General features: G+C 57.6%; 1 protein-coding gene across 3 annotated transcripts; it reads left to right on the top strand.

The window, feature by feature from the left end:
- Positions 1-199: 199 nt before the first annotated feature.
- Positions 200-27,589, top strand: PIK3R6 (phosphoinositide-3-kinase regulatory subunit 6). 3 transcript variants are annotated; one of them, XM_033077115.2, is made up of 20 exons: positions 200-362; positions 8,626-8,718; positions 9,690-9,773; positions 11,012-11,103; positions 12,922-12,990; positions 13,457-13,589; positions 14,531-14,600; positions 14,963-15,146; positions 15,834-15,975; positions 16,943-17,029; positions 17,576-18,029; positions 18,593-18,683; positions 19,398-19,514; positions 20,019-20,129; positions 22,185-22,275; positions 22,912-22,982; positions 23,218-23,308; positions 23,681-23,751; positions 25,884-25,996; positions 26,633-27,589. In XM_033077115.2, the coding sequence occupies exons 2-20, from the start codon at positions 8,706-8,708 to the stop codon at positions 26,787-26,789; spliced, it is 2,241 nt and encodes a 746-aa protein (XP_032933006.1). In that variant the 5' UTR covers positions 200-362; positions 8,626-8,705; the 3' UTR covers positions 26,790-27,589. The 3 variants fall into 3 exon arrangements, with proteins under 3 accessions (XP_032933006.1, XP_032933007.1, XP_032933004.1); XM_033077113.1 differs by lacking the exon at positions 200-362 and adding an exon at positions 4,412-4,580; XM_033077116.1 differs by lacking the exons at positions 200-362; positions 12,922-12,990 and adding an exon at positions 4,411-4,580.
- The last annotated feature ends 334 nt before the right edge of the window (positions 27,590-27,923 follow it).

The raw sequence follows: 27,923 nt of genomic DNA, 5'->3' as shown, positions 1-27,923 counted from the left end.
GGCTCACAGACCCATCCCAGAGCAGCCCGACCGGCGGGGCTCGTTTGAGGAGATTGGACCCAGGGCAGGACTGAACCTCCTTCCCTGCTCCCTCCCGTACGGGGAGTGCCAGGCGACAGAGACCCACATGGGGACAGCTCTGTCACGGGGGGACTTCTCAGCGAAAGAGGAAGTTGTCTCGAAATAACTCTGCGCTTCCCTTTCTGCCCTGAACGCTTTGAAGAGGCTGCAGAGCCCGGGAGCCGCCGGGGCTCCGCCGGCACCCCGATGTCCCCTGCGGGACCCTGTTGTGCCCCCCGCGCTTGCCGGGCCCTCGGGGGGGACTGTGCCTCCCTGTGCCTCCCGTGCCCGCCCTGAGCAAGGTAAGAGCCCCGGAGGGCGCGGTGCTGCCGGCTCCGGCCGTGGGCAATCTTGTGCCTGTCCCGTGTCCCCGCTCCCCGGAGCGGCCCCGCCGCTCTCGGAGCCGCCCTGTCACTGCGGAGCGCTTCGTTCGGGACTGGCATCCTGTGCCGAGCGCTGCATGCCAAGGGTGACAGAACCTGGAAAGCCGCGGATGGGGGCAGAGCCATTCCTGTTCTCGGGACGGACGAGGGGAGGGAGCAGCGGTGGTGCAGGAGATCGGGAATGTGCTGCTACAGGAATATTTGTGCCAGCTCCTCTGCCAGCCGGCGGGATCCTGCTGGGCACTGGGTTTGTTCCAGGCGGCAGCGCAGGGATTTTGCTGCCCGTGCCCCGGAGAGGACACGGGCTGGGTTTGATGTCACCGCTGCTCTGGCCCCTCGGCCATCCCTGCAGCCTGGCTGGGTGAGGGAGTGAGTTCCGCCCCGTCCCGGGGGCTGCTGCGGCACCAGCCTGTGCCGGCTGGCTTTGTTCTGTGCGGAACAGCAGCTGCAAGGGACAGTCACCTGCCCAGTGCCACCCCCTGCACCCCCGGGGGGCTGTGCTGGGAATTTTAGCACGGCCGGGGGTCGTACACATGCCGGCACTGGCTGTGTGTGCGGTCGTGTGGCTGCCCAGCTCCCCTGCTCTTGGCCCGGTGCCTCGGCTGTCCCCTGGGGCCCCGAGCAGCAGAGACAGGGCAATAAAGAGCGATGGCAGCGGCGATAACGAGCAGAGAGCACGGCCCCGTCCAGAAAGGAAGCAAAAATCTGCATGCTCGGGGCCCGAGCTGCGAACAAATGCACGTGAGCTAAGTCTGCAGCCGGCAGGGCTTAGTACTCCTGCCCCGAGTGCTTTCCTCACATCCTCTGGCTGCTCAGAGCCATCTCACCATGGCCATTTACCTCCTGGGGTGCTGTTCCCTCCCACGGGAGCTCTCCAAGCATCTGTGCAGCTCAGCAGCTCTTTTTCCTTTCTGTCTTTCACTGAAAGCTTTGGCTTGGTGATCCTGGAGGTCTTTTCCAACCTGAAAGATTCTGAGATTCTGAGATTCTTCCTCTTCACTACGCGTGAACAAAGTAACAAACTCCCCTGGGCTTCCAGGATTGATTTGTCACCTCTGAGTATCACACAGACTTGTCTTGTCTTGTCCTCTCACCAGGGCACAGGCAGCCAGCAGTGGTTGTATTGTGCAGACTGTTCTGTGACACAAACATGACTTTCTTACTTTGCCTCCAAGTGAGAGAACCTCTGCTCGTGGAAGGGCCGTGACCGGCTCCTGTTCAGGCACCAACGTGTACATCCCTACAGCAGCAGCTCCCACGTTCTCTGCTGTGTTCAGAGGGTTCCCCGGGATCCCGTGAGCTCAGAGCAGCCCTGCTGGGACGTGGTGTCACTGCCCAGGTGACAGGGGTGTCCCCTGGCAGGGCTTTCCCCGTGCCCCAGCTCAGGTGGATTCAGGCTCCCTCCTCCCCCCAGCTGTGGGCACAGCTGCTGCTGCGACAGGGCCACAGGGACCTTTCCTCCACTGGATGTGGTGGGATGTGAGCAGGACATCCAGACTCTGATTTTCCCTTGGACTTCTCTGCTCCAAGTGCTTGGGAGGGCACTGACCCCAGAGGAGCCCTGTTTTGGCCAAGTCCCACCCTCCTAGGGCTGGCACAGCTCCCACCCGGCCTGGGCGCTCTCAGGGGCTGCTTTCCCTGTTGCTTTCTGGCTCTGCTGAGCTGTGCTGCTCGTCCTGGCTGCTCTGAAGGCAGGGGCTGAGCTGAGTCATATCTCTGTTCTGAGGTGTGACACGCCTCAAAAACTTGGAGGTGGCAGGGGAGCTGCTGTCAGAGATCTGTGCTGGGCTGGGTTTGATTGAGGGTTAGGCTGCTGGAGTTCCTCAGGCCAGACTGGAGTTTTGGGGTGTTCACTGAAAGCAGAGGGGGCTGTTGGTGCCTGTGCCCAGTAATTAAAACCCCCTTTTGACCTCGTTGTCCTGGTGCAGCCTTAACTCTCATCCCTTCCTTGCTAAGGGCTTCTCTGTGCCCTCCCTGCCAGCAGCTGTCACTTCACTCTGTCCCCACAGTGCCAAGAGAACACCCCCTGCCCGGTCATCTGCTGCCCACAGGGATGGGTGCAACACACAGCGTGGCTGTGGTCAGTCTGGTCACCCTCTTCCTGTCACCCCTGGGAGATTCCTCTGTGCCCTCCCCAAGTCCCCTCCACTGTGGCAGCCTGAGGCAGCTCCCATTTGCCTGTGACAGTGCAGGGCTATCCCAGTGACTGTGCTGGTGACAGTCCTGCCCAAGGGAGGCAATGCCCAGGGAATGGGAGGAGGCTGGAAACAGCTGTGCCACCCCAGGAAAACAGCCTAGCCACTCCCAGGTTGGCCACATTTGGAAATCTGAGCTCTCCCTGCTTTTATTTCCCCTCAGGTGGACAGTGCTTGCCTGGCTGTTTGTGAACACAATCCTGGCAGTGGCTTTCAAATCACACATATTTTTTCCCTGTGATTGTTTTTCCAAAGTCAGCTCTGGGGATGGAAAGAAATGCTAAATCTAAAAAGCTGCTGTTTCCGGAAAACTCTTTCCTCTCCTTAGGAAGAATGAAAAGTGATGTTGACAAGGAAGTCTCCAAACAGTTGGTGGTGTCCAGGAAGCTGCTGGACTTCCACAGCTTCAGCAAAGGCCTGGCGGGGGGGTCATCTAGAGCTGGTGAACCCCTGCTGCAGTGCCAGGGAAGGTGTTTCATTTCTGAACTGGCCCCAAGAGCCATCCGTGCTCTCCCCCTCCAGGGGCAGGACTCCCCTGGCAGGACCTGTTCCCAGAGCAGCCAGCAGGCAAACGGAGCCTCAAAGAGATGCTGGAAAGCTGAGTCTGGGCTCAAGATTCTCTTCCTTGGCAGTAAGAGCCCAAGGGAGAGCATCTGCTTTTATCTCAGAGCTGTCTGGAGCCAGAGCTCTGCCAGGGTTGGAGTTAAAACTGGAAACCAGAGCAGGAGCAGGGCTCAGGCTGAGCCCCTGCACACATGGTTCTCCCAGTTCTCCTGCAGGTCTGTCCACTCCAGCAGTGTGGCCAAAGGGGCCAGAGAGGAGGCCGGGCATCGTTCTGTGGGGTTTGAGTCTCGTACCCAAAGTTTTGCCCAGTTTTCATTTGAATTGAGAGCCCTTGGGGCAGCTGATGGAAGAGAGAGGAGCAGGCACTACCTTTGCTGTGTATCCTTGGCCAGGGTGCTCAGGGGACCCTGGAGCTACTGTGGCCTGGACAGTCAGGAGGGCTGGAGGAGGAACAGCTGCCTTTGTCCTGCTTCCCTAGCTGTGCTGTGCAGCTGGGCTGGAGCTTGGGATCCAGGCCAGAAACAGTGGATGCTGCACTGGAAGATGGACAGGGGTTGAGAGGAGGGAGCAAACAGGATGCAGCATCTGCCTCTGGTGAGGTCTCCTGCAGCTCCAGCCTGGCCTAGGGTGAGGGATGGAGGGGGTGAGTGGTGTGAGGGATGGAAAGGATTAAGGGACTAGGGGTGTAAGAGACTAAGGGGTGTAGGGGATTAAGTGGCTTAGGGGATTAAGGGATGTAAGGGACTAGGGGTGTAAGGGATTAAGGGTGTAAGGGACTAAGGGGTGTAAGCAATTAAGAGGTGTAAGTAGGGGATTAAGGGGTGTAGGGGATGCTGTTGGAACCATTTCTCAGGGTTTAGGAGCTGCCAGCTCCAGTTTGGGGCAGCCCAGAGGATGCAATGTCAGATCCCCAACACAGACTGGGGGACACGGCCCTTCAGCTCCCACATCTCTCTCTGGCTGCCATCCCATCCCATCCCATCCCATCCCATCCCATCCCATCCCATCCCATCCCATCCCGTCCCGTCCCGTCCCGTCCCGTCCCGTCCCGTCTCGTCCCGTCCCGTCCCGTCCCGTCCCGTCCCGTCCCCGTGCTCCAGCCGTGCCGGCTGCAGGAGGGAGCCCGGGCTGGGCGGGTGCCGGGAGCCGTGCCAGGCTCTGAGGTGCCGCTTTCAGAACCAGCCTCGCCCGCAGGAGCCGCGGGCGGACGGGGGAGGGCGGCACGAAGGGGTGGCGGATTTGGGCTGTCCCCAGGCCATTTGTCGTGCCGTGACGACACTCTCGGTGCCCATGTGCTCGTGTGTCCCCTCGGGCTGAGCGCTCCCCACGGCTCCCGCAGGACGCTCCGGCGCTGAAGCTCTCGCTCATCCTGCCGATGGTATTTGCGCGATCTTTCCTTGCTCAGGGGCCAGCTCGGGCGGCTGCGGCAGGGTGGGAAGGGCTGGGGCCGGGCGGTGGCTGAGGTGGGATGGGGAGGGGGCAGAGTCGCTCTCCTGTGCCGGGCGAGGCGCGGCTTCTCTCTCTCTCTGTGTTTGAGCTGATCAACAGCGCCGGGAAAGCTCAGCCGTGCCCGGGCGGTGAATTTGTAACAGCACGGGCTGCAGGAGGCGTGGGGAGATGTCTTTGGAACGGACAAATATATCTGGGGGAGAGCGAGGGGCTGTGTGCTCCATGTCCCGCTTGGCACCGCTGTCCTCGCGCAGACGGGAGCGGGGACAGGGACATCCTCCAGGCTGGCTGTGGCCAGCCCAGCTCCAGGGACTGACATTTGGCGTGCCGGGAGCAGAGAGGATCCCGGACACGCTGGAGCTTCCCAGGACAGCCTCGTTCGCTGCCAGCCCAACTGGGTTAGGGGTTAGGTTTTCTTTCGTGGCTTCAGCTATTTCTGCCTCGCTTCAGTTATTTCTGTGCCTCTCGTGTTTCACCTGGCCGGGGGGGTTGGGTTTTAGTGACTTCTGACAGTATTGGTAGCCTGTGAGACAGAGCAGGAGGGCTTGGGGGAGCCTGTGCAGCCCCACATTTCCAGCCCGAGTCACTTCTGTCCACAGAGGGGCTGAAGTGGCTCACCTGGATGGACACGTCCCTGTCCCTCTGAATGGGATTTCCAGTCTCACCCTAAAGGGGTGAGTCACCTCACAAGGGGCTCAGGTTCAACCCCTGCCACGGGGCTAAGAGGGAAATACCCTTTAGTGGGGACGGGGCTGTGCTTTCCTGCAGGGATGAACTGTTCCTCCAGCAGTTCCTAACAAGGGCTGAGTGAACATGGATCCTCCTTGGTGGAGGACAAGGAGCAGCCCAGCCTGGGCTCTGAGTAGGGACCGATGACCCTATGGGGACAGTGACCTGTTGGCTGTACCTGCTGCTGCCCAGGACCCTCCAGACATGCCCAAAAGCCAGCAGGGTGATGTTTGATCTGCTGGAACCCACCTGGTCACAATGTCTTTGGTGCTCGTGATCAGCCCTCAGAGAAGGGAGAGGGCACTCGAGGTGGTGTCCCCAGCACTTGGGGTGCTGTCCTCAGTGTGCCTCCCTGCCTGTAAGGATTAGGAAGGGACAACCCTGGAGGGAGATGACAATTTCCTTGTGCACACCTGGGCCCGAGCAAACGGGGATCCTTGCTTAGGAGGAAGGAGCTTCAGTGGGATGAGCAGGGGGACGTGGAGAGGTGAGAGGGAGGCAGAGGCTGGAGGATCCCAAAATGGGACAGAACTTCACCTCGGATTAGCTGGGTTGAGACAGAGCAGTGGCACAAACTGCTCCCCATGCTGGGCCCTGCAGAGGAGGGGTTGAGGAGGGGTTTGTGGAGTGCTCAGTACCCTGTGCTCAGCCAGGTCCTGCTCTCACTGTCTCCAGCACCTGTAGTTTGGAACAGGAGGATTCCCTTTAACCCTGCAAGTCCCTTTAACCCGCGAATTTATCTGCCAGTGTGCAGATATGCAGGTGAGCTGCACTTTCACTGCCAAGTCTCTCATTTTTAAGAATAGAGCCGTGTGTTCCCCAAAAATGCCCCAAACTCTTGGGAAAGGGGCTTTGGGGTCATTTAGAGGTTTTTTCACTATGAATCTCAGAATTATTGAAACCTGAAGGGAGAATTGCGACTTCTCTTCTTGCCCTTCCTCTTCCATTTTTTTCCCTTCAAAAGAAATAAAATCCAGCTGATGCCATGGGTATTTTAAGAATTGCAGAGAGGAAGTGGAGATTTGCAGCTCTGCAAAGAAGTGGGATGAATGCAGAGAAGGCTCTGGTCCTGCTGAGCTGGCAGACAGCAAAATACCCGTTATAGGATGAGCTGTGCCTCGTGTCTGCTGCAGGGGAGGGAGCAGATCCAGGGGAGGAGGGGGACAGAGAGCAGAGAACCCTCCTGGTGGGGATCAGGGAACCTCCCCAGCCTTCTGGGGAGCAGGGAGGGGTTCCCAGGTGAAGGGGCTGAGTCCAGCAGGTGCTGGGACCAGCGCAGGGCCCATGCCCAGAAATATGGAGACAATTCCCATTCCTTGTGCCAGGGATCCTTTCAAGAGGGCAGTGGCAGACAGAAAGGTTGGCTGGAGTGGGGGGCTCTGTGCCCAGGGCTCCCCTTCTTCTGGGCTGGCATCATCCCTGCCTGCCCTGCTGGAGTCTGGGATGGGGCACAGCCAGTGCTGAGGGCTGTACCCTGAGCCTCAGGGAGCACAGCAGGCAGAAAACATCTCAGGGAAATGGGAAAATTCTGCTCATTTGGGCTCCTGTGCTGGTCAAAAACATCTCCATGAAAAGTGGGAATTTCTGCTCATTTGGGCTGCTGTGCTGGTCCTGGCCAAGGGAGAAGCAGTGGCTGGAGCCTGGCAGGACCCTGTCTGACCCCATTCTTCCTCAGAGCCTGTTACTGTGCATGTCCTTTCATCCTCTTCTCCCATGACACCTGTCTGTCCTCCCCTGGACAGCACGACTAGATTCTGAACGTGCTGGGGACCAGTTTTTGTCACTTTATGTTGAGTTTTCCCGGAAAACCCAAGCACTGGGAGCAGGCAGGTGCACCTTGGGCTCAGCCTCAGCTGCTTTTTGCTGCCGGGGAGGAAAACGAGCCCTTTTGGAGCAGACAGGTGAACCGAGAACCAGCGTTTGTCAGGCAGGCGGAGCTCACGTCGGTCTTTGCTAAATTTGGAAGCTCTGGCCGGCCAGCAGCGCCCGCCCCCGCAGTGCCAGGAGGATGCGGATGTGGGAAGCCACCGACTCCTTCAGCCGCATTTAGCTGCTGCTTCCTCCGGCAGCGCAGCCGAGAGGAGCCCGAGGGCAGGGCCGGGGTCTCCCGTGGCTTCGGGGCTTTCCCAGCAGGAGTTGAGCTCTGGGACTGACAGCGCCAGCCTCCTCCTGTGCCACCCCGCTGGTGGCGTTCGGTGTCTTGTGCACGGCAGGGAGCAGGAGAACCCTCCCCTTCCTTCTGCAGCCGGGGATTCACGGGGCCATCTGGGAGTTTGGAAATGAGGAGAGTTGGTTGAGGTTCTCCTGTGTCCCAGACTGGCATTCCAGCGGGCACATCCCGTTCCTGGCTGTGCTCTGCGGTGCCGTGGGAGCCTCGTGCCCGTGCCCAGCGCTGTGCCCAGGACCCAGCACACTCTGGGGAGCCGGCTGTGCCTGGATGGGCAGTGCCGGTGCCAGGGGAAGGCAGGGGGGTGCCCATGGTGTCCTCTCCTCCCCTGCCCTCTCCGCTGTCGGAGCTTGGTGGGGATGGAAACCCGCGGGTGTAGCTCAGTGCCAGCGCCTTTCTCCAGCACCGGGGGCAGGAACAGAGCGCACAGGGGGCTGGGGGGGGTTCCGGGTGCTCGAGGACTCGAGTGATCATCCTCCTCCTCCTCCTCCTCCTCCTCCTCCTCCTCCTCCTCCTCCTCCTCCTCCTCCTCCTCCTCCTCCTCCTCCTCCTCCTCCTCCTCCTCCTCCTCCTCCTCCTCCTCCTCCTCCTGCAACTGCAACTGCAACTGCAACTGCAACTGCAACTGCAACGTTGTTGGATTTGGTGATAGAGATTTACAGATTTAGGAACTACCTGGGTGCAGTTTGGCCCTAATTCTTTAAACAGAAAAAATCTTAAATCATGGAAATTAAGGCTTTCCCCCCTATTTTTTATTTGGAGATGAACCTTGCATTTCAGACTCGACTTAAATTGGACATTTCTTCAATCCTGGGAGGACGAGGATCCCGATCCTGCCCTTCTCGGTCGTGCTGCTGCTCATCTCTGGGGAGCTCCTTGCTGCAGGAGGCCTTGGGGGCCAAATATCCCCATGGGATCAGCTTTAACCTGGGGGTTTCTGCCCCAAACACAGCCTGTGCTCCCCCTTAGGGCTCTGCCTCTGCCCCACGGGGTGCTGGTGACTTGGTGCTCTTCCAAGGTCCGTTCAGACCCGGATCTCCACCCCCACCTGAGCCAAGTGTGTCCCCATTTCCCACAGGCACAGTCCCGGATCCGAGGCCATGCCTGAGCGCCGTGAGTTCTGTGCAGTCCCCCACGAGCTGCAGCCTCAGCCCGGCCATGGAGAGCTCAGGTGGGTGATGCTGAGGTCCCCGGGGCTGGGGAGGGGAGCCAATGAATAAACCCTCCCCTACTTCTTACACCTTGATTTTCCTCTGTTCAAACACCTGGATGCTTTGCAAGGTGTTGGCAGGTGCTGCTGGAAGATGGGAAATGAGGCACAAAACAGTGCAGGGGCAGCCTTGCTGAGTGTGGGGTACTCAGATCTGACAACACATTTGAGTTTTATATAGTTTTATATTTTACTATTATTATTTTTCGTGTATTTTGGTCCATTTCCCCCCCCCTTCCATTTTCATGCTGTTCAGATGTGCTGCTGATCTCCCAGGGTCAGGATGTCAATGCTGAAAGGTTTTATTTCATTTCTAAACCACTGCTGTTTGTTGCTGGGTTTTTTTTTTTTTCTGTTTTTAGATCAAAGTGCCTCTTGTTTGTGCCGGGTCAAATTATTTGCTCTGCTCCCCATGAGGGACCCTCAGAGCTGAGGTTGCTTTGATTCAGGAGGAGAGCACAGGATTGATATCAGTGCTCAGGAAAAGCTTCCCCTGTTGATAACAAACACACACAAAGGAAAAGAGCAGGAAATTTCAAATAGTCCTTTATGGCAGAATTCCCGTGTGCTGGGTTCTGTGTTGTTCATTTCATTTCAATTTTGTTCCTTTCTATATTTAATGTGAGATTCTTATTGCACAGGGGGAGAGGAAGGCTCTCACAGCTCAGACATGAGCTGTCCCCTACAGAGCTCCTTTGCCACAGGTCCCTGCAGGGCTACTTTGCTCTCCGGTTTGGCTCCAGGGCCACCAGACCGTGGGGTGGCATTGCCGAGCCGCTCCAGTGGCCTTGGGCACAGCTCTGGGTTTCCATCGCGACTCTCCCGGGCTCTGAGGGCCATGGGGAGGTTTGTGTCCCCGTGCCATCCCGGGGCTTGCCTGCCCTGGCTCCTGGGGGTGCTGGCCCTGCTCATGTCCCCGTTGTCCCTTGCAGAGGTGGAGTCGGACTTCCTGCGGCGGGTGCGGGCATTGCTGCGGGAGCTGGACGGACACCACCCCTCCTGCCAGAGCGACCGAGGTGAGGGAGCTGGCACTGCCCGGGCTCCACTGGCACTGCCTGTGTTCTGCTGGCACTGCCCGGGCTCCACTGGCACTGCCTGGGTTCTGCTGGCACTGCCCGGGCTCCACTGGCACTGCCTGGGTTCTGCTGGCACTGCCCGGGTTTCGCTGGCACTGCCCAGGTTCCGCTGGCACTGCCCGGGTTCGGCTGGCACTGCCCGGGTTCCGCTGACACTGCCCGGGTTCGGCTGGCACTGCCTGCCCCAACACCCTCACTCCCCTCTCAGAGCCAGTTGGGGACACGGTGGCTTCACTCATTTGCCCTTCCTGACCCCTCTCTAGGAGGTGCCAAACCCTTCATCAGCTATATCCGTGCCCCTGCAGCCTCTGTCACCCCTCGTGGCTGTCACCCCTTGCACAGCCCCTGCAGTCTCTGTCACCCTTCATGGCTGTCACCCCCTGCACAGCCCCTGCAGCCTCTGTCACCCCCTGAACTCCCCTCGCTTGCCCTGGGTCCTGCATTAAGCTGGGACACAAATGCAGAGCCCCAGGGGTGGCACCGACCCCTCAGCCAGCCCTGCCCGGCTCACACAGCCCCAAGCTGGAATCTCCTAGTCCCTCTCACGGGGATGTTCCTCTGCCATGCCCTGCCCAGCTCGTCCCTGAGGAATCCCTTGGTTCCTCTGTGTTATGGGTTTGGTGGATGAAACTCTTACAGCCTGGGGATACCTAATGAAATTTGAAAAATTGATTTTCCTTGGAGGATATTTTACAGTTAATTAAATTTGATTTTGCCTGGAATGAGCTGTGGCATCCTCAGGGCTGAGAGGTTTTGTGGTCCCCGCTCTGAGGATGAGCTATTAGTAGCCAGGGGCCAGTGCTGGGACCACCAGGATCCCAAATTCTTTGGGGCCGGTGGGGAAAGCAGCTGGGCACAAACAGAACAACAGAGGAACAGGAAACCAACTTCACATCCTTGCTTTGCTCCAGCACCCAGCCCTAGGATTTCCAGGAGCCATTCCCAAGGGTTTCCCAGAATTAGATCTGATACACCAATGCTGTATCCAGACCAGGGCTGGCCTGGCCCTTGCAGCGGGGCAGAGGTGGAAGCAGAGGGCAGGGGAGGCTGGTTTAGCTCTCAGTGACATCAGAGCAGCGTCCCAGAGGGGATCTTTGCTCAGGTCCCTGGTTCCCCTGGGAAAGCTCACCCGGATCCCACTCTTGGTGACCTGTCCTTTCCTGTCTCTCCCTTCACAGGAATGCTGCGCTGGACCCTGCATAAGAAAATCGACCAGAATCCCAGTACCAGCTGTGTGCTGGTCAGGATCCTGGTGAAGGAGCTGGAAAGGGTGAGTGCCACCTCATAGCAGCCCACGGCAGGCAGCCCTCACACTGCTAAAGCCTCCCAACCCCCAAACTTCCCCCACCCCACCCTCTGTGGCCTCAGGTAGAGCGGAAATTCCTCCCCCACATCTCTCATTTCCACCCCACCCAAACCCCGTAGCCTGCCCTGGAGCCATCGGTGAAACCTGTGATGGGTTCTGCATTCACTGATTTCTCAAATCGTCTTCTGCTCTGGTACAAGCCTGCAGCAGCCTCTGCATCCTGGTGTGAGCTGGTCTGTGGGCTGCGGATGTGTCATGTGGAGAAGCAGCACCTTTGCTTTCTCTGAGCCTGCCTCAGTTTACCCAGAGCCCTCATTGCCATCCTCCTCCTCCTCACCCCACAGCTGAGCCCACACTCCTTGTCCCCCTGTCCAGAAACCCCCCTGAGCCATTCTCTGCATCTTTGCTATTTCTCCTTTTACCTGGGAGGCTGGAGCAGCCCTGCTGAGCCTGTCACCTCCCTCAGGAGCCCCATGTCCCCCAAGGCTGTGCCAGCCCAGATCCCTGTGCACACACCCAGCACTCAGCATCCAGCAGTGATCCCAATCCCAACCCCAATCCCAGCCCAGATCCCTGTGCACACACCCAGCACTCAGCATCCAGCAGTGATCCCAATCCCAACCCCAATCCCAGCCCAGATCCCTGTGCACACACTCAGCACTCAGCATCCAGCAGTGATCCCAATCCCAGTTCCCAGCCCAGCCCAGCCCAGCCATGATCCCACTCAGTGCTGTGAACATCCAGCAGTGATCCCAATCCCAGTCCCAGCCTCTGAAACAGCTCTGGGGTTATTTGTAGGTTGTGCTGTGTCAGTTCAGCTTCCATCAGTGCCTTGGGGACGGATTTTATCCAGTGGCTTTCACAAATCCAGCCAGGAACACCCTTGGCTGTGGATTCAGGGATTCTCCCTGAGGTTTGAGTGTTGTTTTCCTGTGCAGAAGCCAGGCCAGTCCTCCCCTCCAGCTGTTATCACTCTGTCACTCTTCTCTTCCCTTGCTCAGGAGGGGTGTCATCCCTCCTGCTCTACAATTCCCATCCTCTCTCTGAAGCTCTTCCAGGAAATCCCTGTCACTTGGGGCTTTTGTGCTTTTTTTTTTTTTCCACTCCTCAGCAGCTCTGAGCCATCAGCACCAAGCAGGGATGATAATTTAGCAATTTCATGGCTGAGTTCCTCGGCTGATACCAACTCAGCAGTTCCCTGCAATTCATTTTATTGATGTTTTCTCAGGCTTTGCTGCCATCAGCTTCATTTAACTTGGACCCATCAGCTCAGCAGCCCTGAGGAAAGGGGCCAGAATTATCTTTGGGGTGGGAATCTTTTTCCCAGGTTTATCCAGGCGCATTCCCGATGCTGAAGCTGTTGTTAGAGCCAGGCCAGGCTGCAGGGAGGGGCTGGAGCATTGCTTGGATTCCCGTGGGATGGGGACACAGGATGGGAACACCTCCCTACTCCCACCCCCACCCAAACCTAGATAGGATTTTCCCGGGGGTTTTGTGTCCCCATGGGAGTGGAAAGGAGCTCCTGAATGAGCTCTGTCAGAAACCTGTGCTCACCGCCTCTCACCACCCCCTGTGCCCCTCCCAGAGACATCCTGCCCACCCTAAAAGCCTGGGGAGGGAGCCCAAAGCCCACCCTGACTCAGGGATCACCCTCTAAGCCAGGATGAATTCCCGTGCTAAGAGACAGAATCTGGCACATCCTGGGGGCTCTGGGGCTGCTCCTGCCCAGCCCATTGTCCTGCCAGGACCTGACTGTGCCTTCCCTGCCCTCTGCTCCCACAGGCAGAGCGAGGGGACCTCCGGCACTACATCATCCCCCTGCTGCACACGCTGATGTATACCCTGATACAGGTGAGCTGTGCCTTCATAAGGGAACTGCACCTTGATACACCAGCATGCCCTGGGCCTCACTGGGGCAGCTGCCAGGGACATCAGGGGCCACAGGAGAGGCCACCTGAAGCCAATCACAACGTGGAACAGCCACTCAGAAGCAGCACAGCCCCAAGTGGGCTCAGCTGTGCATTTCCCACGTCCCTGTGACACACAGAATGCCAGGTCCTTCTACCTGACCCCTTTTCTGGAGGCCTTTCAGTGCCTGGTGGTGCAGGCAGCCACAACCTGGCAAAAAAGGTGTCCCAAATCTCCAGTAGGTATTTCTGGAGGTTCCCAAACCACTGCATGGCCTGATTCTGCTCCATGGTTTGCATTTAAATCCATAGTGAGTTGAATGCAGTGAATTTGGTGCCCTCCCAGCCCTGGGGGCTGTGTTGGGGCAGATTTGAGGATCATTGCTTGTTACCTCCCTGTCGCCCTGCAGGCTCCCTGCATCCCTGATGAGCTCTGTGCCAGGGTTTACGACTTCTGCAAGAGGCTGCTGACCCTGCCCAAGCCCTTCTGCACCATTGGGCTGGACTATGCCAGCAGGCTGCAGGTGGAGAGGACAGCCCCAGGTAAGGGGGTGCCCTGCCTGGCCCAGCCTGGCACTGGGAAGGGCTGGGCCCTCAAAGGGTGGCCTGAAGAAAACCAGCTCTAAACCAGCCCCATGGGCACTGAGATGTCAGTGGTGGCTGCAGGGAACAGCCCCGTGGAGGAAGCAAGCCCAAGGACACCTGGTTTCTTTTTCCTTGGTGTTCTCTTTCTCTGTTCTCATTGAAGCTCTTCTGCTTAAAGTTTTCTTTGATAGGAGCCTTTCAAAGCAATCCTTTAGAGCAGAGTAAGGTGCAGACAACCTGTGAGGGGGAGGTGAAACAGAAGAAACCTGGTGAGGAATTTTGGTGCCATTCTGGGCAGCCTCAGCCCATCCCCACCACCCCAACCACTCCTCCCCAGCACTGCTTTGGCTGGGGCTCCAACTGACACCTTTATCTGCCCTGATTTTTGGCACAGGAATGCCTCAGTGTGGAGAGAGGGGATCTTCAGCAGGGCTCCCTTCAGACCACCACGGGATTCACAGGAGGATTGTCCCTGGGTCAGGGCAGGTGGATGGATCCTCACCCCTGAGCAGGAGAGGGGGAAGTGCCTCTCTCCTGATCCAGAGATCCCTGGTGTTCCTCAGACACCCCCAAACACCATCCCCAAGTGTCCCTGGGGACAGAGCTCTTTCTCCTGCCTCCAACTCTGCTCCCAAGCTCATAATGTCCTAAACAAAGGAAGGGAAACACAGGAAATCATCCCAGAATAGAAGGGGTTTCTTTTTCTGGAGCCAGGCCTATCTTTGTCCTTGGCTGTTTTTAGCTCTGGCCCAATTCTTGGCTGTTTAACCTCATCTCAGTGGGTGTTCTCTGACTTGGCAGAGCCACCTCAGCCTCTACACCTGGGAGCAGCCCTGGGTTTCACTGAGAGCTGAACTGTTCTCTGCTGCTCCCACTGCATGTGTTTCTGCTTTTCCTAGGAACCTTGTACCAAAGAATGGTCATCTCCGAGCAGAGCCTGCCGAGCGCCCCATTCCCCTACCAGGAGAAGTGAGTGCTGCCTCTTGGGAGGGCTTGGTGCTTTTATTTTGTGGTCTCTTAGGGAAATGTGTCCTTTTCCGACACTCAGAATTAATCTTGGTTGGAACAGGCAACCTGGGCCTAAACCACGTGAGGGATGAAGCTGGGTGACGCCCAGTACCTCACTAAAACTTTGCACTGGGAGGACATATTCCTCCTGTGTCCCTCCCTATTTTGGGAGGCAGGGAGCTGCCCTTGGCAGGGAGACAGGTGGAGAAGGGGAATATCAACAGCAACAATGGAAAAAGTGAGATGTGAGCTGCTCCTGCCAGCCTGGATGTCAGTGATGTGAATCTGCATCTCCCCCTTTCCCCACCCTGCTGACCCCCCAGGATTTTCATCTTTGCTGACCCAGAGCTGCTGCCTGAAGCCATCTGCAATGCGCTGGTCACCGACACCGAGGCAGCCCAGCTGTCCCAGAGCCCCCGGGGCTGCATGAGCTGCGTGGTCACCCACGCCCTGCAGGCAGCCCTGGGTGACACCTGCGACATCCACGGCCTCAGGGCCCGACTCCAGGTAATGCAGCAGCTCCTCCGCTGCTTTTCCATTGGTCCTGCTCTGGCTGGACACCTTGGAGAAGCAAAAGGTGTTTTGGCAAGTGCAGAACCCCCCCCCAGCTCCTCAGTGCTGGTCTCCAGCCCCAGCAGCCCCAGAGCTGGGCTGGGGTTGAACCCAAACACCCTTCAAATGGAAAGCAATGGCTACAGCAGAGCCAGAACCTTAAGTCTGAGTTGCTTTTGCCCAGGTAAGCTGGAGCAGAGCCTCTGTTATCTCCTCTGGGAAGCCCTGGGCACTGCAGGAACCTCTCAAGGGAAAGGTTTCAATCCATTTTCTCCAAAACCTCCTGGAAGGAGCCATGGGGCCACAGTAACACAAATGTCTACTCAGAAACTTTGCAGGGGCTCTCAGCACTTTCCACTGCAAGGACACCTTTGTGTGCCTGCTGTTCCATCCCCCAAGAGCCACCCCAAGTACCAGCCCTGCTGAGGATGCCCCAAGGGACATGGTGCCCATCAGTTGCAAAGCTGCCAGAAAAGGTGCTTTAAGCAGCGAGCACAGCTAGCATCTGTCCAGGGGACAAGAGGACGTTTGTGTCCCCTAGGAAGCAATTTTTGCTTCCTGCAATTTTTGCAGGACTCATTTGCTCTTTTTGCCCTTGGATCATTCCCTGTTTCCAGCTGTTCACAGCCCCTCTCCCAACAGGCCTTGTCCCCAGGGGATGTGGAGCACTGGTTCCAGCAGGTGGTGGCAGCTGTGGAGGGCAGCGAGGGGGGCTCGGACCGGGGCCAGCACACGGCGAGGCTGGAGAGGATCTACCAGGGCCTCCTGGGCTCCTCGCCTGCAGGTGAGCCCCAGTCATTCCTATTGGGACAGGGACCCCTGTGTCCCCACTGTATCCCTGCCATCCCCTTTAGCAGCAGGATCAGGCTCTCTGCAGTGACCCCATGGCCAGCAGGGAGGACTGGCCCTAGAAGGCAGATCTGTCACTGAGGAAAGGGACAATGGAAATTCCTGCTACTGATTTAGGAATTGTGGGATTGGATGAGCTTTAAGATCCCTTCCTGCCCAAACCTTTCTCTAATGTGCTGGACAGTGGCACTATCATCTCCTGCCATCCCTGCCATGCTCTGTTCCAGCCTGGTGCCACTGGAGCTACACAAACTATAACAAAATCCCAAACCTTCACAGATCTGGGGTAGCCAGAGGGAAATGGGGTCATCATTCCTCTGCTGGTCACTCCCTGTGTCCCAGCCCCCTCCCCAAAGGCTGGAGGGTGTCCCAGTGCATGATTTTGGGAGGAGCAGCCGGTGGTGCTGGGAGGTGAAGGGTGTGGGACCATCACCTTTTGGGGAGGTGAGAGAGGTGAGACCATCACCTTTTGGGTTCAGTTTTGGGGGGGTGGAACCATCACCTTTTGGGGGCAGTGAGCGTTAAATTGTGCCACTATTGCCACAGAGCTCTCACAGGTTAAAAGAGCCCGTGCTGCTGGGATCGGAAGGTTCAGATCACCACGTGTACAGTGCTAGAGGAACGTTTATTTATTCTGCAGTCGCTCTGTTGGCTGCAAAGCGAGGTCCTTCACTCCTGCCCGTACCTCAGTTTCCCTGTTTTCATTTCTCCCTCCCACCAATGGTGTAGACACTTCGTGAGGGCTCAGTTTGTGAGACCAGAGGCCTCACAGCCTCACGTCTGGCCAGGAGCACTGGAGTGGGAGAGCCCCAGGGCTGCCTCAGCCAGCGCTCAGCACTGGGGGCTTGTGCTCCTGTGTGGGGAAATGCTCCCATGTGCTCCAAGCATCCTTGTTTTCCCAGGGAATGCTCCCCAGGAAGGGCTGCAGGGGACCCCTCTGCCCAACCCCAGCATCAGCTTCCACCTGTGGACAGAAGATGAGCAGCTCTGTGAGTGCCCTGGGGCTGGGGGGAGCTGGGTGGGGTCTGAGCCTGGGGTCCTGTCCCACAGGAGTCACTTAGCCCTGACCCTTGGGCAGGGAGTTTGGAACCATTGTCCCAAGGCCAGGTTCGAGATTTGTGCTGCCTGTTCCAGCCCTCCTTCCTTCCTGGGGGCTGCTGGGGCCGGGTCAGGGGATTTGGGGTGTGGAGGGGTGTAGGAGCTGGGGCTGCAGCACGATGTGCCCAGAGTACCTGACTTTGTTATGGCTGCCCCTGGACCCCTGGCAGTGTCCAAGGCCAGGCTGGGTGGAGCTCTGAGCAGCCTGCTCTGGTGGAAGGTGTCCCTGCCCATGGCAGAGGATGGGAACGTGATGATCTTCAGGTGCCTTCCAACCCAAACCAGTCTGGGATTCTGGGACTGGAGTGATACTGAGCTCTCTCAATGGGAAGTGGGACTGAAGGGCTGACTGCCCTTGAGGTCGCTGGTGGAGATCTCAGCTCTGCGGTGTCCCTGGGGGGAACAGGGCTGAGCCTGAAGCTGCTCCGTGCCCGCAGGGAAGGAGCTGGTGCTGTTCCTCCGCCCGCTGTCGCAGAGCTGCGAGCCCGACGGCCTGGGGCAGGACCTGGACCCCCTCGAGATGCAGGACATGCTGGCGGACTGCGGCTGCTGCGAGCAGAGCCGCTTCTCCGTGCTGTCCACGGACAGCGGCATCGAGCGGGACCTGCCCACGCAGGAGGAGCCCTGCGCCCCCTGCGCCGCGGACCCCGAGCGCTCCCGGCTCCACAGGAAGGGCGGCATCAAGAAGAAGCTGTCCCCGCTGGAGAGCGTGGCCTTGCTGCAGGCTGGCAGCGCTGTCCCCGGGGGGAAGGCCCCCGGGAAGCTGCCCAGGAGGGCAGGGATGCCGCCGGAGCCCGCGGGCTCGCTCCAGAGGCTGCACACCGCCCGCGTGGTGCTGCTGGGGGACGATCGCATCCTGGGCCGCCTGGCACAAGCCTTCCACTCCCTCAGGTACCTGGGGCCGCCCGGGCTCTGGGGGGCAGCACGACAGGGTGGCTGCTTTGCCCTTCAGGCTGTCGGGATGGCTGGGGACGGGGCTGGGTTCCGCGTTCCCTGGGGCGGGCTGGGACCCGGCTGTCACCAGCGGCTCTCCTGGCCCAAGAGATGCGAGTCCTCCCCTCTGTCCGTGGGCTCGGTTAAGCAACAACAAACGAGGCAAGGTGTTACCCATACCAAAGGGAAAAAAATCAGAAAAAAAAAAAAAGCCGTTTCCCAGCCGGCTGTCTCCAGCTGGTTCCCCAGGGGTGGGGTGGTGGTGGGTGACAGTGTGGGCACCCTGGGGAGCAGAGCTGGGTGCACAGGGACACCAGACCCTGACAAAATCCTCTCTGACGCTCCCCATCACCTCCCCTTGCTTGATTTGGGAACCCAGGGCACATCCTGGGAAAGGAGGGAGCGAGGGGCGCACGTGGCAGAGCAGCCGCAGTGTCCTGGCACTGCCCTGGCACTGCCCAGCCTTGCCCAGGAGCCACGTTCTGCCCCTTCCCCTCGGGACATCTCATTTTTCATTCCAGGAAGCGGGAAGCCCGGCGAGTGTTCCTGACGCCCAGGCTGAACCTGCAGCTCTACCACATCCCTGTGCTGCCGGAGCAGCCGCACCCCGCGGTCAGTGCCGGGCAGCGCCTGGGGATGGGTTTTTGGGGGAAGAGCAGGGGGATCCAGGCACTCCCACCCGTTCCTGCCCTGGTCCCAGAACTAGGAGGGTGGGAGCCAACACGGAGCTGCTTGGCTCAGTTTGGAGTCACAGCTCTGCGTCCAGGGTCAGCTGCAGGAGGATCCGTGAGCTTTAGCCAAGGGCTGCTGCTTTTCCCACCTCCCACATGCTGAGGGGAAGCAGTTGCTGCTCATTGAGGGCTTTGTCTCCTTGGCCATGGCCCCACTTTTAGGTCTGTGAGTCTCCACTTGTGGGTTATGTCAGGCACATCCCTTCCCCTCTCACAGCCTCAAGACAGAGGTAAAGAAACAATTGCATTTAGGATATTTTAAGCTGACCCGGAGTTGGCTGTGACCCCTAATAGGCTGTTAAAAAATCAGTATTCCTTCTTTTCATTCCTCATGGAAATGGAGCAGGGAAAGGGAAGGGATGGGGGAATCTTACAGGTCTGTCTACCTTCTGGTGGCTCCTGACATGGTGAATCCTCCTGTTCCTCTTTGGCTGCAGGAAGCTTCCCATAAGTGTGAGCCAAGTCCCACAGGAGCTGGATTTAGGGCTGGAAGTGACTGGGAGGGGCTCTTCAGGACCTCCTCTTCACTCCATACAAGCCCAGGAAAAACAAACAATCCCAGGCTGGGTGACTGTGAGCTGTGTTTCCCCTGCAGGACCACGCTGGCCCTGAGGAGCTGTGTGAGGTGGCCGGGTACCTGGGCAGGGCTGACGCCTGGTACGAGAGCAACATCAACACCCTGTGTCACATGATTCCCAAGCTGGCCACCATGGTACGAGGAAAACCTCCCCGTTTCCCAAAAACACCTGCAGCACCTGAGGAAGGGTCTGTGCCCTGCAGGGCTCTGCATCCCCAGACTGAGATTTTCTCCTGCAAACCTTCCCCAGGGCCCTGCAGGGCGCTCCATCCCCAGACTGAGATTTTCTCCTGCAAACCCTCCCCAGGGCCCTGCCAGGAGGTGCCCATGTCTGACACAGCCCCAGCCCACAAGAGCCATTTGCCATGATAGGTTTTTTTGGCCAAGGGACAGGAAATGGCAGATTTCAAGAGAAAAAACTTTAGCTGAAATCCCTCCAGCTCTCATTTCCCGGCAGTTTGAGCCACCATTGGTTGCCTACACAAAAAGGGCTGAGAGGTGGGCGCAGCTCCCACTCACTGTGATTGGCGAGGCCAGAGGACAGCTCATCCCTCACTCTGTGCCCAGGAAGATGTGAGACTGTGGCAGGGTTTCTGAGAAGTGGCAGGGACTGACCCAGCCTGTGATTTGCCCCCGCAGCCGTCATCATCGAGCAGGGCCCTGGTGACCGACCTGTTCCTCACCGATGTCATCGCCTACTACGCCCGCATGGGCACCCAGCCCATCTGCTTCCAGGTGCACTCTGTCAAGGTGGGTGGCACAGCCCCTGGGCCTTCAGAGGCCCTGCAAGGGCTGGCAAAGCTGTGCAGAGCCAGCGGGGTCTGGGGGCTCTCAGCAGATCCAAGCCTGGATCCCCATTCCCTCCAGCCCATCCCTGCCAGCTCCTAGACCTGCAGCTCAGCTGGAGGCAGTGATCCTGGCAGGGCCATTTCAGGATCTCAGCTCAGCAAAGGGAGCTTTGAAATTCCCCATAGAGTCACAGGTTTCCTGCTCTGCTGGGTTCAGGGTGCTCAGGAACTCTGGTACTCCTGCTTCAGATACTGGGAGCAAACAGGGCTTTGCTGAGCAGCTTTGCCAAAAGCTCCCTGTACCTGCAGGGGCTTTGCAGGGTTTCCTGTAGCACCATTTGATTATTTCCTGACAGCTTTGCTCTGAAATGGTATCAGAGCAAGCCCTGGCATTTGATAGGAGAGCAAAGAAGTGTTAAATTTGGGCATACAACATTAACCCTCCCCTCCCTGAGCCTCTCCAAAGCTCAGGATGATGCACAGAGCTCCTTTTAATTTGCTCACAACCACTGTGGCACCTAGTGTAGCACAGGAGGAGCCCCTGCCTGAGCAAACTGGCACAAGGCTTGCAAAGAGCTTTGGTAATTCCTGGTGGAGCATCCCCACGACTTCACCAATAACCCACAGCCTGCCAGTCCTTGGAGCACCTGGGCCTTGGTTTGTGGCTGGGCATTTGGATTTTCTGGTGCACTTTTCTTCCACTTTCTCTCCTCCAAGATAATACCTGGCAGTGAGAGCATGGGTGATTTCAGGCAGGGGATGAGGAGCTGGCTCCAGATGTGGTTTTCAGATAGACGTCCCTGAGCTGCTCTCCTGTCCCACAGAGTATGAGGCTGCCTCGGCCACAAACACTGCCCCTGTTCTCCCTTCTGCCTCAGGACGCCCCTGTTCCTCTCTGGCTGCAGGAAGCTGCCCACAGGTTTGAGCCAAGTCCCACAGGAGCTGGCTGTGGGATCAGGAGAGCCTGGCAGAGGTTCTCCAGGCCCTGCTCTTCACACCTTGCCCAATACAAACCTGTGAAAAGAAAATAATCCATAGGGCTGGAGTGACCTGGAGATTTAGGTTGCATCAGAGAGAAACTGCATCCCCTGAAGCTCAGCAACATCTCAGCCTGGCCTGGGGAAGTGCTTCTGGTGATGTGAGCATGTGTCGGGGAGCTGGCTCATCTCTGAGGGCACAGTGACATCCAGTGGCAGGGGACACTGCCAGTGGCTCGGCTGGCCAGCTCCCCGGGGCTCCTGGCAAGGCCTGCCACACTCTTGGAGCTCAGGAAGTGGAGCCAGGGCAGTTCCCCCATCCCACAGTGCCATGAAAAGGTCCCAGCTCCACCTTGGCTGTTCTGGAGAAGCGAAAAGCCTCATGTGACACCTCAGGGAGACAGAGGAGATTTCCTATCAGGGAGGTTCCTCTCAAGAGGTGTTCCTGTCAGAGATGATCCTGTCAGAGATGATCCTGTCAGGGATGTCCTTGTCAGGGATGTCCTTGTCAGGGATGATCCTCTCAGGGATGATCCTGTCAGGGATGTTCCTCTCAGGGATGATCCTTCAGGGATGTTCCTCTTAGGCGTGTTCCCCTCAGGGATGATCCTGTTAGGGATGTTCCCCTCAGGGAGGTTCCTCTCAGGGATGATCCTCTCAGGGATGATCCTCTCAGGGATGTTCCCCTCAGGGAGGTTCCTCTTAGGGAGGTTCCCCTCAGGGATGATCCTCTCAGGGATGATCCCCTCAGGGATGATCCCCTCAGGGATGATCCTCTCAGGGATGATCCTCTCAGGGATGTTCCCCTCAGGGAGGTTCCCCTCAGGGAGGTTCCTCTCAGGGATGATCCTCTCAGGGATGATCCTCTCAGGGATGATCCCCTCAGGGATGATCCCCTCAGGGATGATCCTCTCAGGGATGTTCCCCTCAGGGAGGTTCCTCTTAGGGAGGTTCCCCTCAGGGAGGTTCCTCTCAGGGATGATCCTCTCAGGGATGATCCCCTCAGGGATGATCCTCTCAGGGAGGTTCCTCTCTTTCAGGTGCTGTTCCGGGACCCGGCACAGGACCCAGCTGAGGATGTGTTCCTGACGGAGCTGCTGATCCAAGTGCAGGACAGCCCCTCCCACAGAGGTGTGTGTGTCCCACCAGCCCCAGCCTGGACAGGGCTCCTGCCATCCCCACATCCCACCCACATCATCCCTCAGCCTGCAGAGCTCCAGGCAGTGGGCAATATTCCTTGTTCCAAACCAGACTTCCCTAAACATCTCCATGTCCCCCCTGGGCCCAGGAAATCAGGCTGTATGGAAGCCCTGGTGGCTGCTGGCTCCTGGGCTCAGCCAGGGTTGGTGGTCTGTGCTCCAGGGTGCTCAGGAGTTGGACCAGAGTCCTGATTTAGTTGAGAATACAAGCTGGGCTTCACAGCTAGGTGTTTTTCCTGTAAGAAATCCAGTTCCTCGAGTTGCCAGGTATGGAACAAGAGCACTTGAATACTGGACTGTTCCAGAAGCCCCATCCAGCTCCTCCATCAGTGCACCCTGGTGTCCAATCCAATGGATATTTATCCCTGAGGCAGGGCACAGAGCCTGCAGTGATCCCATCCCACTGGCACAGAGCCTCAGCTCCCAAGGCAGGGACAGAGGGGACAAAGTGTGGCAGAAGGCCATTGTGTGACACTGGGGTGGCTCAGCCCATGGCAGGATCCCTCTCTGCTGACCACAGACAGGTGAGATGAGAGAAATTCAATCCCACTCGGTTCCTTCCTCACAGAGCTGAGCACAACCAAGAAGAAAAGCACCCTGGATGGCCCTGGCATCAATCTCACAGTGACCTACAGGAAGGTGAGGGGGGCTCCCTGCACCCAGAATGTCTCTGCTCCCAGGGATGTCCAGCAGGGCACAGATCTCCTAAAAGGAGTCTGACCCTCCCTCTTTGTCTAGAATTGCTCTCCAGGCAAGGACAGAGAGGCTGTGGTGAACCTGTTAGCTCACCCTATATTTGTGACAAGCTGTCCCCAGCCCCCCATGCCCAGCCCCCTGCCAGGGGCACTGCCAGGACACTGCCCCTTGCCCACAGGTTGTGCTGAGTGACCGACAGAAGGAGCTGGCCCTGTCCCTGCGCTCCACAGGCCTGCTGATGAAAGCCATCCCTGCTGAGGAGGCTGAAGGTGGGTTCTTCCTGCTTTGCTGAGGTTTCTGGCACTCAGTGGACTAAATCTGGCTACAGCCCTTGGTGCCAGCTGTGTCTGGGCTGTGGGGTGGGATCAGTGACAGGAATATTGGTGTCCCCATGGTCTGGTTGGGGCTTTCTCAGGAATGACATGTCTGAGGCTCAGACAGGATTTAAGTATCTTCTCTCAGCTCCAGCCTTCCTCTTTCAAAGCACAACCTCTGAGCTTTCCACCCCAAGCATGATCCCACACAATTCCTTTGCCCATGGAGCCTGCTGGAGTCCTGTGTGTCCATAGTCAGTACACTAAATGTGGGGCTCAGCTGAGGCTGTGCTGTGGCCCCAGACCAACCCTCTGCTTGTGTCACAGACCTGGGCTGTCTGAGTGTGACCATCACTGAAATCATCAGGACCAACAACCTGGCAGGACGGTCATTCTCAGTGAGTACCCATGGAATCCTCAGGGGGCAGAATCCTTTATAGCAGTGGGGAAAGGGACAGCCCTGCTGGGAGGAGAAGGCTTTGGGGCCACCCTGCTCCGAGGGCATTTTGTAATTATTTTCCATGGAAAAGTCCAGATGTTGGAACCAAACCCCCAGATGCCCTCCCGGCTGCTCAATGCCCTCCCGGCTGCTCAATGCCCTCCTGCTGCTCAGTGCCCTCCCTGCTGCTCAGTGCCATCTCTACTGGTCAGTGCTTCCCCTGCTGCTCAGTGCCCTCCCTGCTGCTCAGTGCCATCTCTACTGGTCAGTGCTTCCCCTGCTGCTCAGTGCCCTCCTGCTGCTCAGTGCCCTCCCTGCTGCTCAGTGCTTCCCCTGCTGCTCAGTGCCCTCCTGCTGGTCAGTGCCTTCCTGCTGCTCAGTGCTTCCCCTGCTGCTCAGTGCCATCCCTGCTGCTCAGTGCCATCCCTGCTGGTCTGTGCCATCTCTACTGGTCAGTGCCATCCCTGCTGCTCAGTGCCTTCCCTGCTGCTCAGTGCCATCCCTGCTGCTCGGTGCCTTCCCTGATGCTCAGTGCTGTCTCTACTGGTCAGTGCTCTCCTGCTGCTCAGTGCCATCCCTGCTGGTCTGTGCCCTCCCTGCTGCTCAGTGCCATCTCTACTGGTCAGTGCCCTCCCTGCTGGTCAGTGCTTCCCCTGCTGGTCAGTGCTGTCTCTACTGGTCAGTGCTTTCCCCTGCTGCTCAGTGCTTTCCCCTGCTGCTCAGTGCTTTCCCCTGCTGCTCAGTGCTTTCCCCTGCTGCTCAGTGCTTTCCCCTGCTGCTCAGTGCTTTCCCCTGCTGCTCAGTGCTTTCCCCTGCTGCTCAGTGCCATCCCTGCTGCTCAGTGCCATCCCTGCTGCTCAGTGCTTCCCCTGCTGCTCAGTGCCCTCCGGCTGCTCAGTGCCCTCCTGCTGCTCAGTGCCTTCCCTGCTGGTCTGTGCCATCTCTACTGGTCAGTGCCATCCCTGCTGCTCAGTGCCTTCCCTGCTGCTCAGTGCCATCCCTGCTGCTCGGTGCCCTCCTGCTGCTCAGTGCCTTCCCTGCTGGTCTGTGCCATCCCTGCTGCTCAGTGCCATCCCTGCTGCTCAGTGCCATCCCTGCTGCTCAGTGCCTTCCCTGCTGCTCAGTGCCATCCCTGCTGCTCAGTGCCTTCCCTGCTGCTCAGTGCCATCCCTGCTGCTCAGTGCCATCCCTGCTGCTCGGTGCCCTCCTGCTGCTCAGTGCCTTCCCTGCTGCTCAGTGCCATCCCTGCTGCTCAGTGCCTTCCCTGCTGGTCTGTGCCATCTCTACTGGTCAGTGCCATCCCTGCTGGTCACTGCTACACTGAATCCTGTCTCAGGATTCCCTGAATGCCTCAGCTGCTGCTGGAGTTACTCTGTGACCACAGGGACAAAGTGGAGGAATAAATCTTGGCCCCACTTGGGTCCAGGGCGTGGTCTGTATTCTGCCATCAACTCCATCAGTTCCACACCTTCAGCTGCTGTGCTCTCCCTGTGTTAATCCCCCCAGAGATCACAAAACATAATTGAACAAAACATAAACGAGGAGTAGGAACTTCACAGAATCTAGTTATCAGCTCACAAAGGTGAATTTGTTAGAGTGGGGACTGAAATTTTGACTTCTGTCCTTTTTGTTTTACTTGAGAGTTTTAGTAGACCCCAGAGGAATGCCCACTGCAGTTTGGGTGGCAATTAAATATTAGTGTGCCTTGGTCATTTGGGCCTCAGGGTCTCTGGCTCCCAACTGGTGGTTTTTGCCAGCACACTTTTCTCATTTTCACCTGGATTTTGGGAATACAGAGGTGCTGCAGCCCCACTGCCCACAGAGACACTTCATGGCCATGGAGAACAGACCACAGCCCACAGCAGACAACCCAAACTCACAGCAGGAGCTGTGCAGGGACTGCCAGTTTGGAAACTGTCCTTTCAAAACATGGCCAGGTTCTGAATTCTGAGAGAGGATTCACTTTGTGTCACATCAGAGGTTAAGAAAGAAAACCAGAGAAATGTCATTTTCTGTCCTTGTCACACCCAGCAGGCAGCCCAGGGAGGGGAGGGACACCCTCAGCAGGCTCCCCCTCCTCTCCCCATCCAGGCTGTGGCAAACAGGTTCAAAACACGGAATATCAAGATCAGGAGCCCAGAGCAGAGACCCTTCACGGTGCAACTGGACAAGGACAGCAGGAGAACCTACAGGGACGTGATTGGGTGAGAACCCTGGGGTGCCAGGCTCTGCACATCGGCCCTGCCTCCTCTCCTGCCTTGCAGGGAGCCCTGATCCTCATCCATGACACAAACCCCATGCTCCTTCTCCAGGGAAAGCAGGGCACACTGGGGCTCCCTTACATTTGTGTTTTCAGGTGATGGTGTGAGGAATAAAATGGTTCTTTACACAAAAGGTGCTGTCATTGAGCTAGTAGAAAAACAGGCACCTCCAGGGACAAACAGAGCTTAGATCTCCTGAATTATATCATGATGCTGATGCTCTCTGCACTGACTGCATCCCTCACTTGGGGGTCTCCAGCAGGTGCAGGTGGGGGAGAGGACCCAGCCCAGTGGAAATGGCCGGGAATAATGTGCCTGGAGCAGCTCCAGTGACATGGGATATGCTGATGGTTCAAGGTCCAACATAAACTATGAATGCCCGAGCCACACTGAAGCACCTTGGGTTTGTGTCAAACACTGACACACAGCAGCTCATCTCTGCAAACCCAGCTGGAAAAAGCATAAAAGCAGCTGCACCCTGCAGTGGGAGAGCCCTCCCGCAGCAGGCAATGCAGAGAGCTGGGGTTTGTTCGGAGATCAGGTGTGAGCATGCATTAAATGTGTTCTGTGCTCTTCCAGCCTGGAGGTGTCTCCCTGCCTCGAGCCCAGTTACTGCCTGCAGAAGACCAGGACCATGAAATTCAGCCCTCACGAAACAGAAGATGTGGGGCTTGTCAAGTACCTGCCTAAGTCTCTGCTGCTGCCCATCAACACTTTTGGCGGAGTCATGCAGTGAAGAAAACGGGAAAAGGCGTTGTGAGTTATGATGTGGGGTCAGGACAGAGGACATGGGAAAAAAAAAACACACTAAAAGCCACCTGTGGTGACTTTAAATGGCAATCGTGTGAAGAGCTGCCCCAGCAGAGGTGGATAGGCTCAGAGGGCACAGCCATGTCCTGCTGGTGACAGTGTGACCATGAGTGACAGCCCCTGCCAAGGGCACAGCCATGCTGCAGGACTGACCTTTCATCTTTAGCACAAGTCAGGGAAAAGCTTTGAGCTCCTCTGTTCAGGAGGAACAGAGTGAGGAAGATTCATGGCAGGTGGTGCTGGCTGTCCTGTGGAGCCTGGGGAGCTGACAGCAGCAATATTTATTTTGGAGATGTCTCACAGCCCAGCAGGGATCAGGTTTTCACCTTGCTACCCAAACATTTTTGGTGCTCCCCTGTGCCAGACTTGGGCAGCAAACATTCTGTCCATGAAGGGAGGCAGGAGGATCACAGGCACATCAGGAAACCCCTGCACAAGCAGCTGGTTTTGGGATAATGGGGGGTTTAAGGGGTGACCTGCACCTCTCTGCCTCTTCGGGGCTTCACTGTGGGGTTTGTAAACACCAAGAAAATGCTCAAAAAGCCCAAAGGCTTAGAGCTGGGCTGGAGTGTGGGCTGTGTGTCCGAGTTTGTTCTGTACGGCTGTAAATGATGTAGATGGATGATAAATTATTTGTATAGGTGTCATGGATGACTTGTACCAGAGGGTGGAATCCTTTTTATGCCAATTGAAACAAATTAAGACAAACCCAAGCTGAAACTGCCAGTTGGTTGTCGTAGTGTGTTTGCACGTGGCTGGGGAACAGAATTGCCCAGGAATTCCACCTGAACATGGGACTCATTTCTTCCCTGTGCAGTAACTGACCCCTGAACAGATTGTCCAGAGAGGGTGAGGACTGTCCTCACTGGGGATATTCCAGAATATTCCACTTGAACATAATCCCATTCCATGTGGTTCCCATCTGTGTCCCCCAGCTGCTGGGATGAGGGTAAACCCAGGGCTGGTCCCCTCCGAACCCAGCGGAGCCACAGCTGCCACTCCCTGGCTCGCGTGGGGGCATTGGGACCAATGATCACTGCGGCTCCTTCCAGCCCAGCCA

The sequence above is a fragment of the Catharus ustulatus genome, chromosome 20, assembly GCF_009819885.2.
Source record: "Catharus ustulatus isolate bCatUst1 chromosome 20, bCatUst1.pri.v2, whole genome shotgun sequence".
Lineage (NCBI taxonomy): Eukaryota > Metazoa > Chordata > Aves > Passeriformes > Turdidae > Catharus > Catharus ustulatus.
The sequence above is the reverse complement of the archived record's forward strand: the minus strand, read 5'-3'. Positions and strand labels throughout refer to the sequence as shown.

Excerpts from the sequence above, each read along its gene's own strand:
- PIK3R6 (XM_033077115.2), top strand. Across the intron at positions 12,991-13,456 it reads TGATGTATACCCTGATACAG|GCTCCCTGCATCCCTGATGA; the intron begins GTGAGCTGTGCC and ends GTCGCCCTGCAG. Across the intron at positions 22,983-23,217 it reads TCACAGTGACCTACAGGAAG|GTTGTGCTGAGTGACCGACA; the intron begins GTGAGGGGGGCT and ends CCTTGCCCACAG.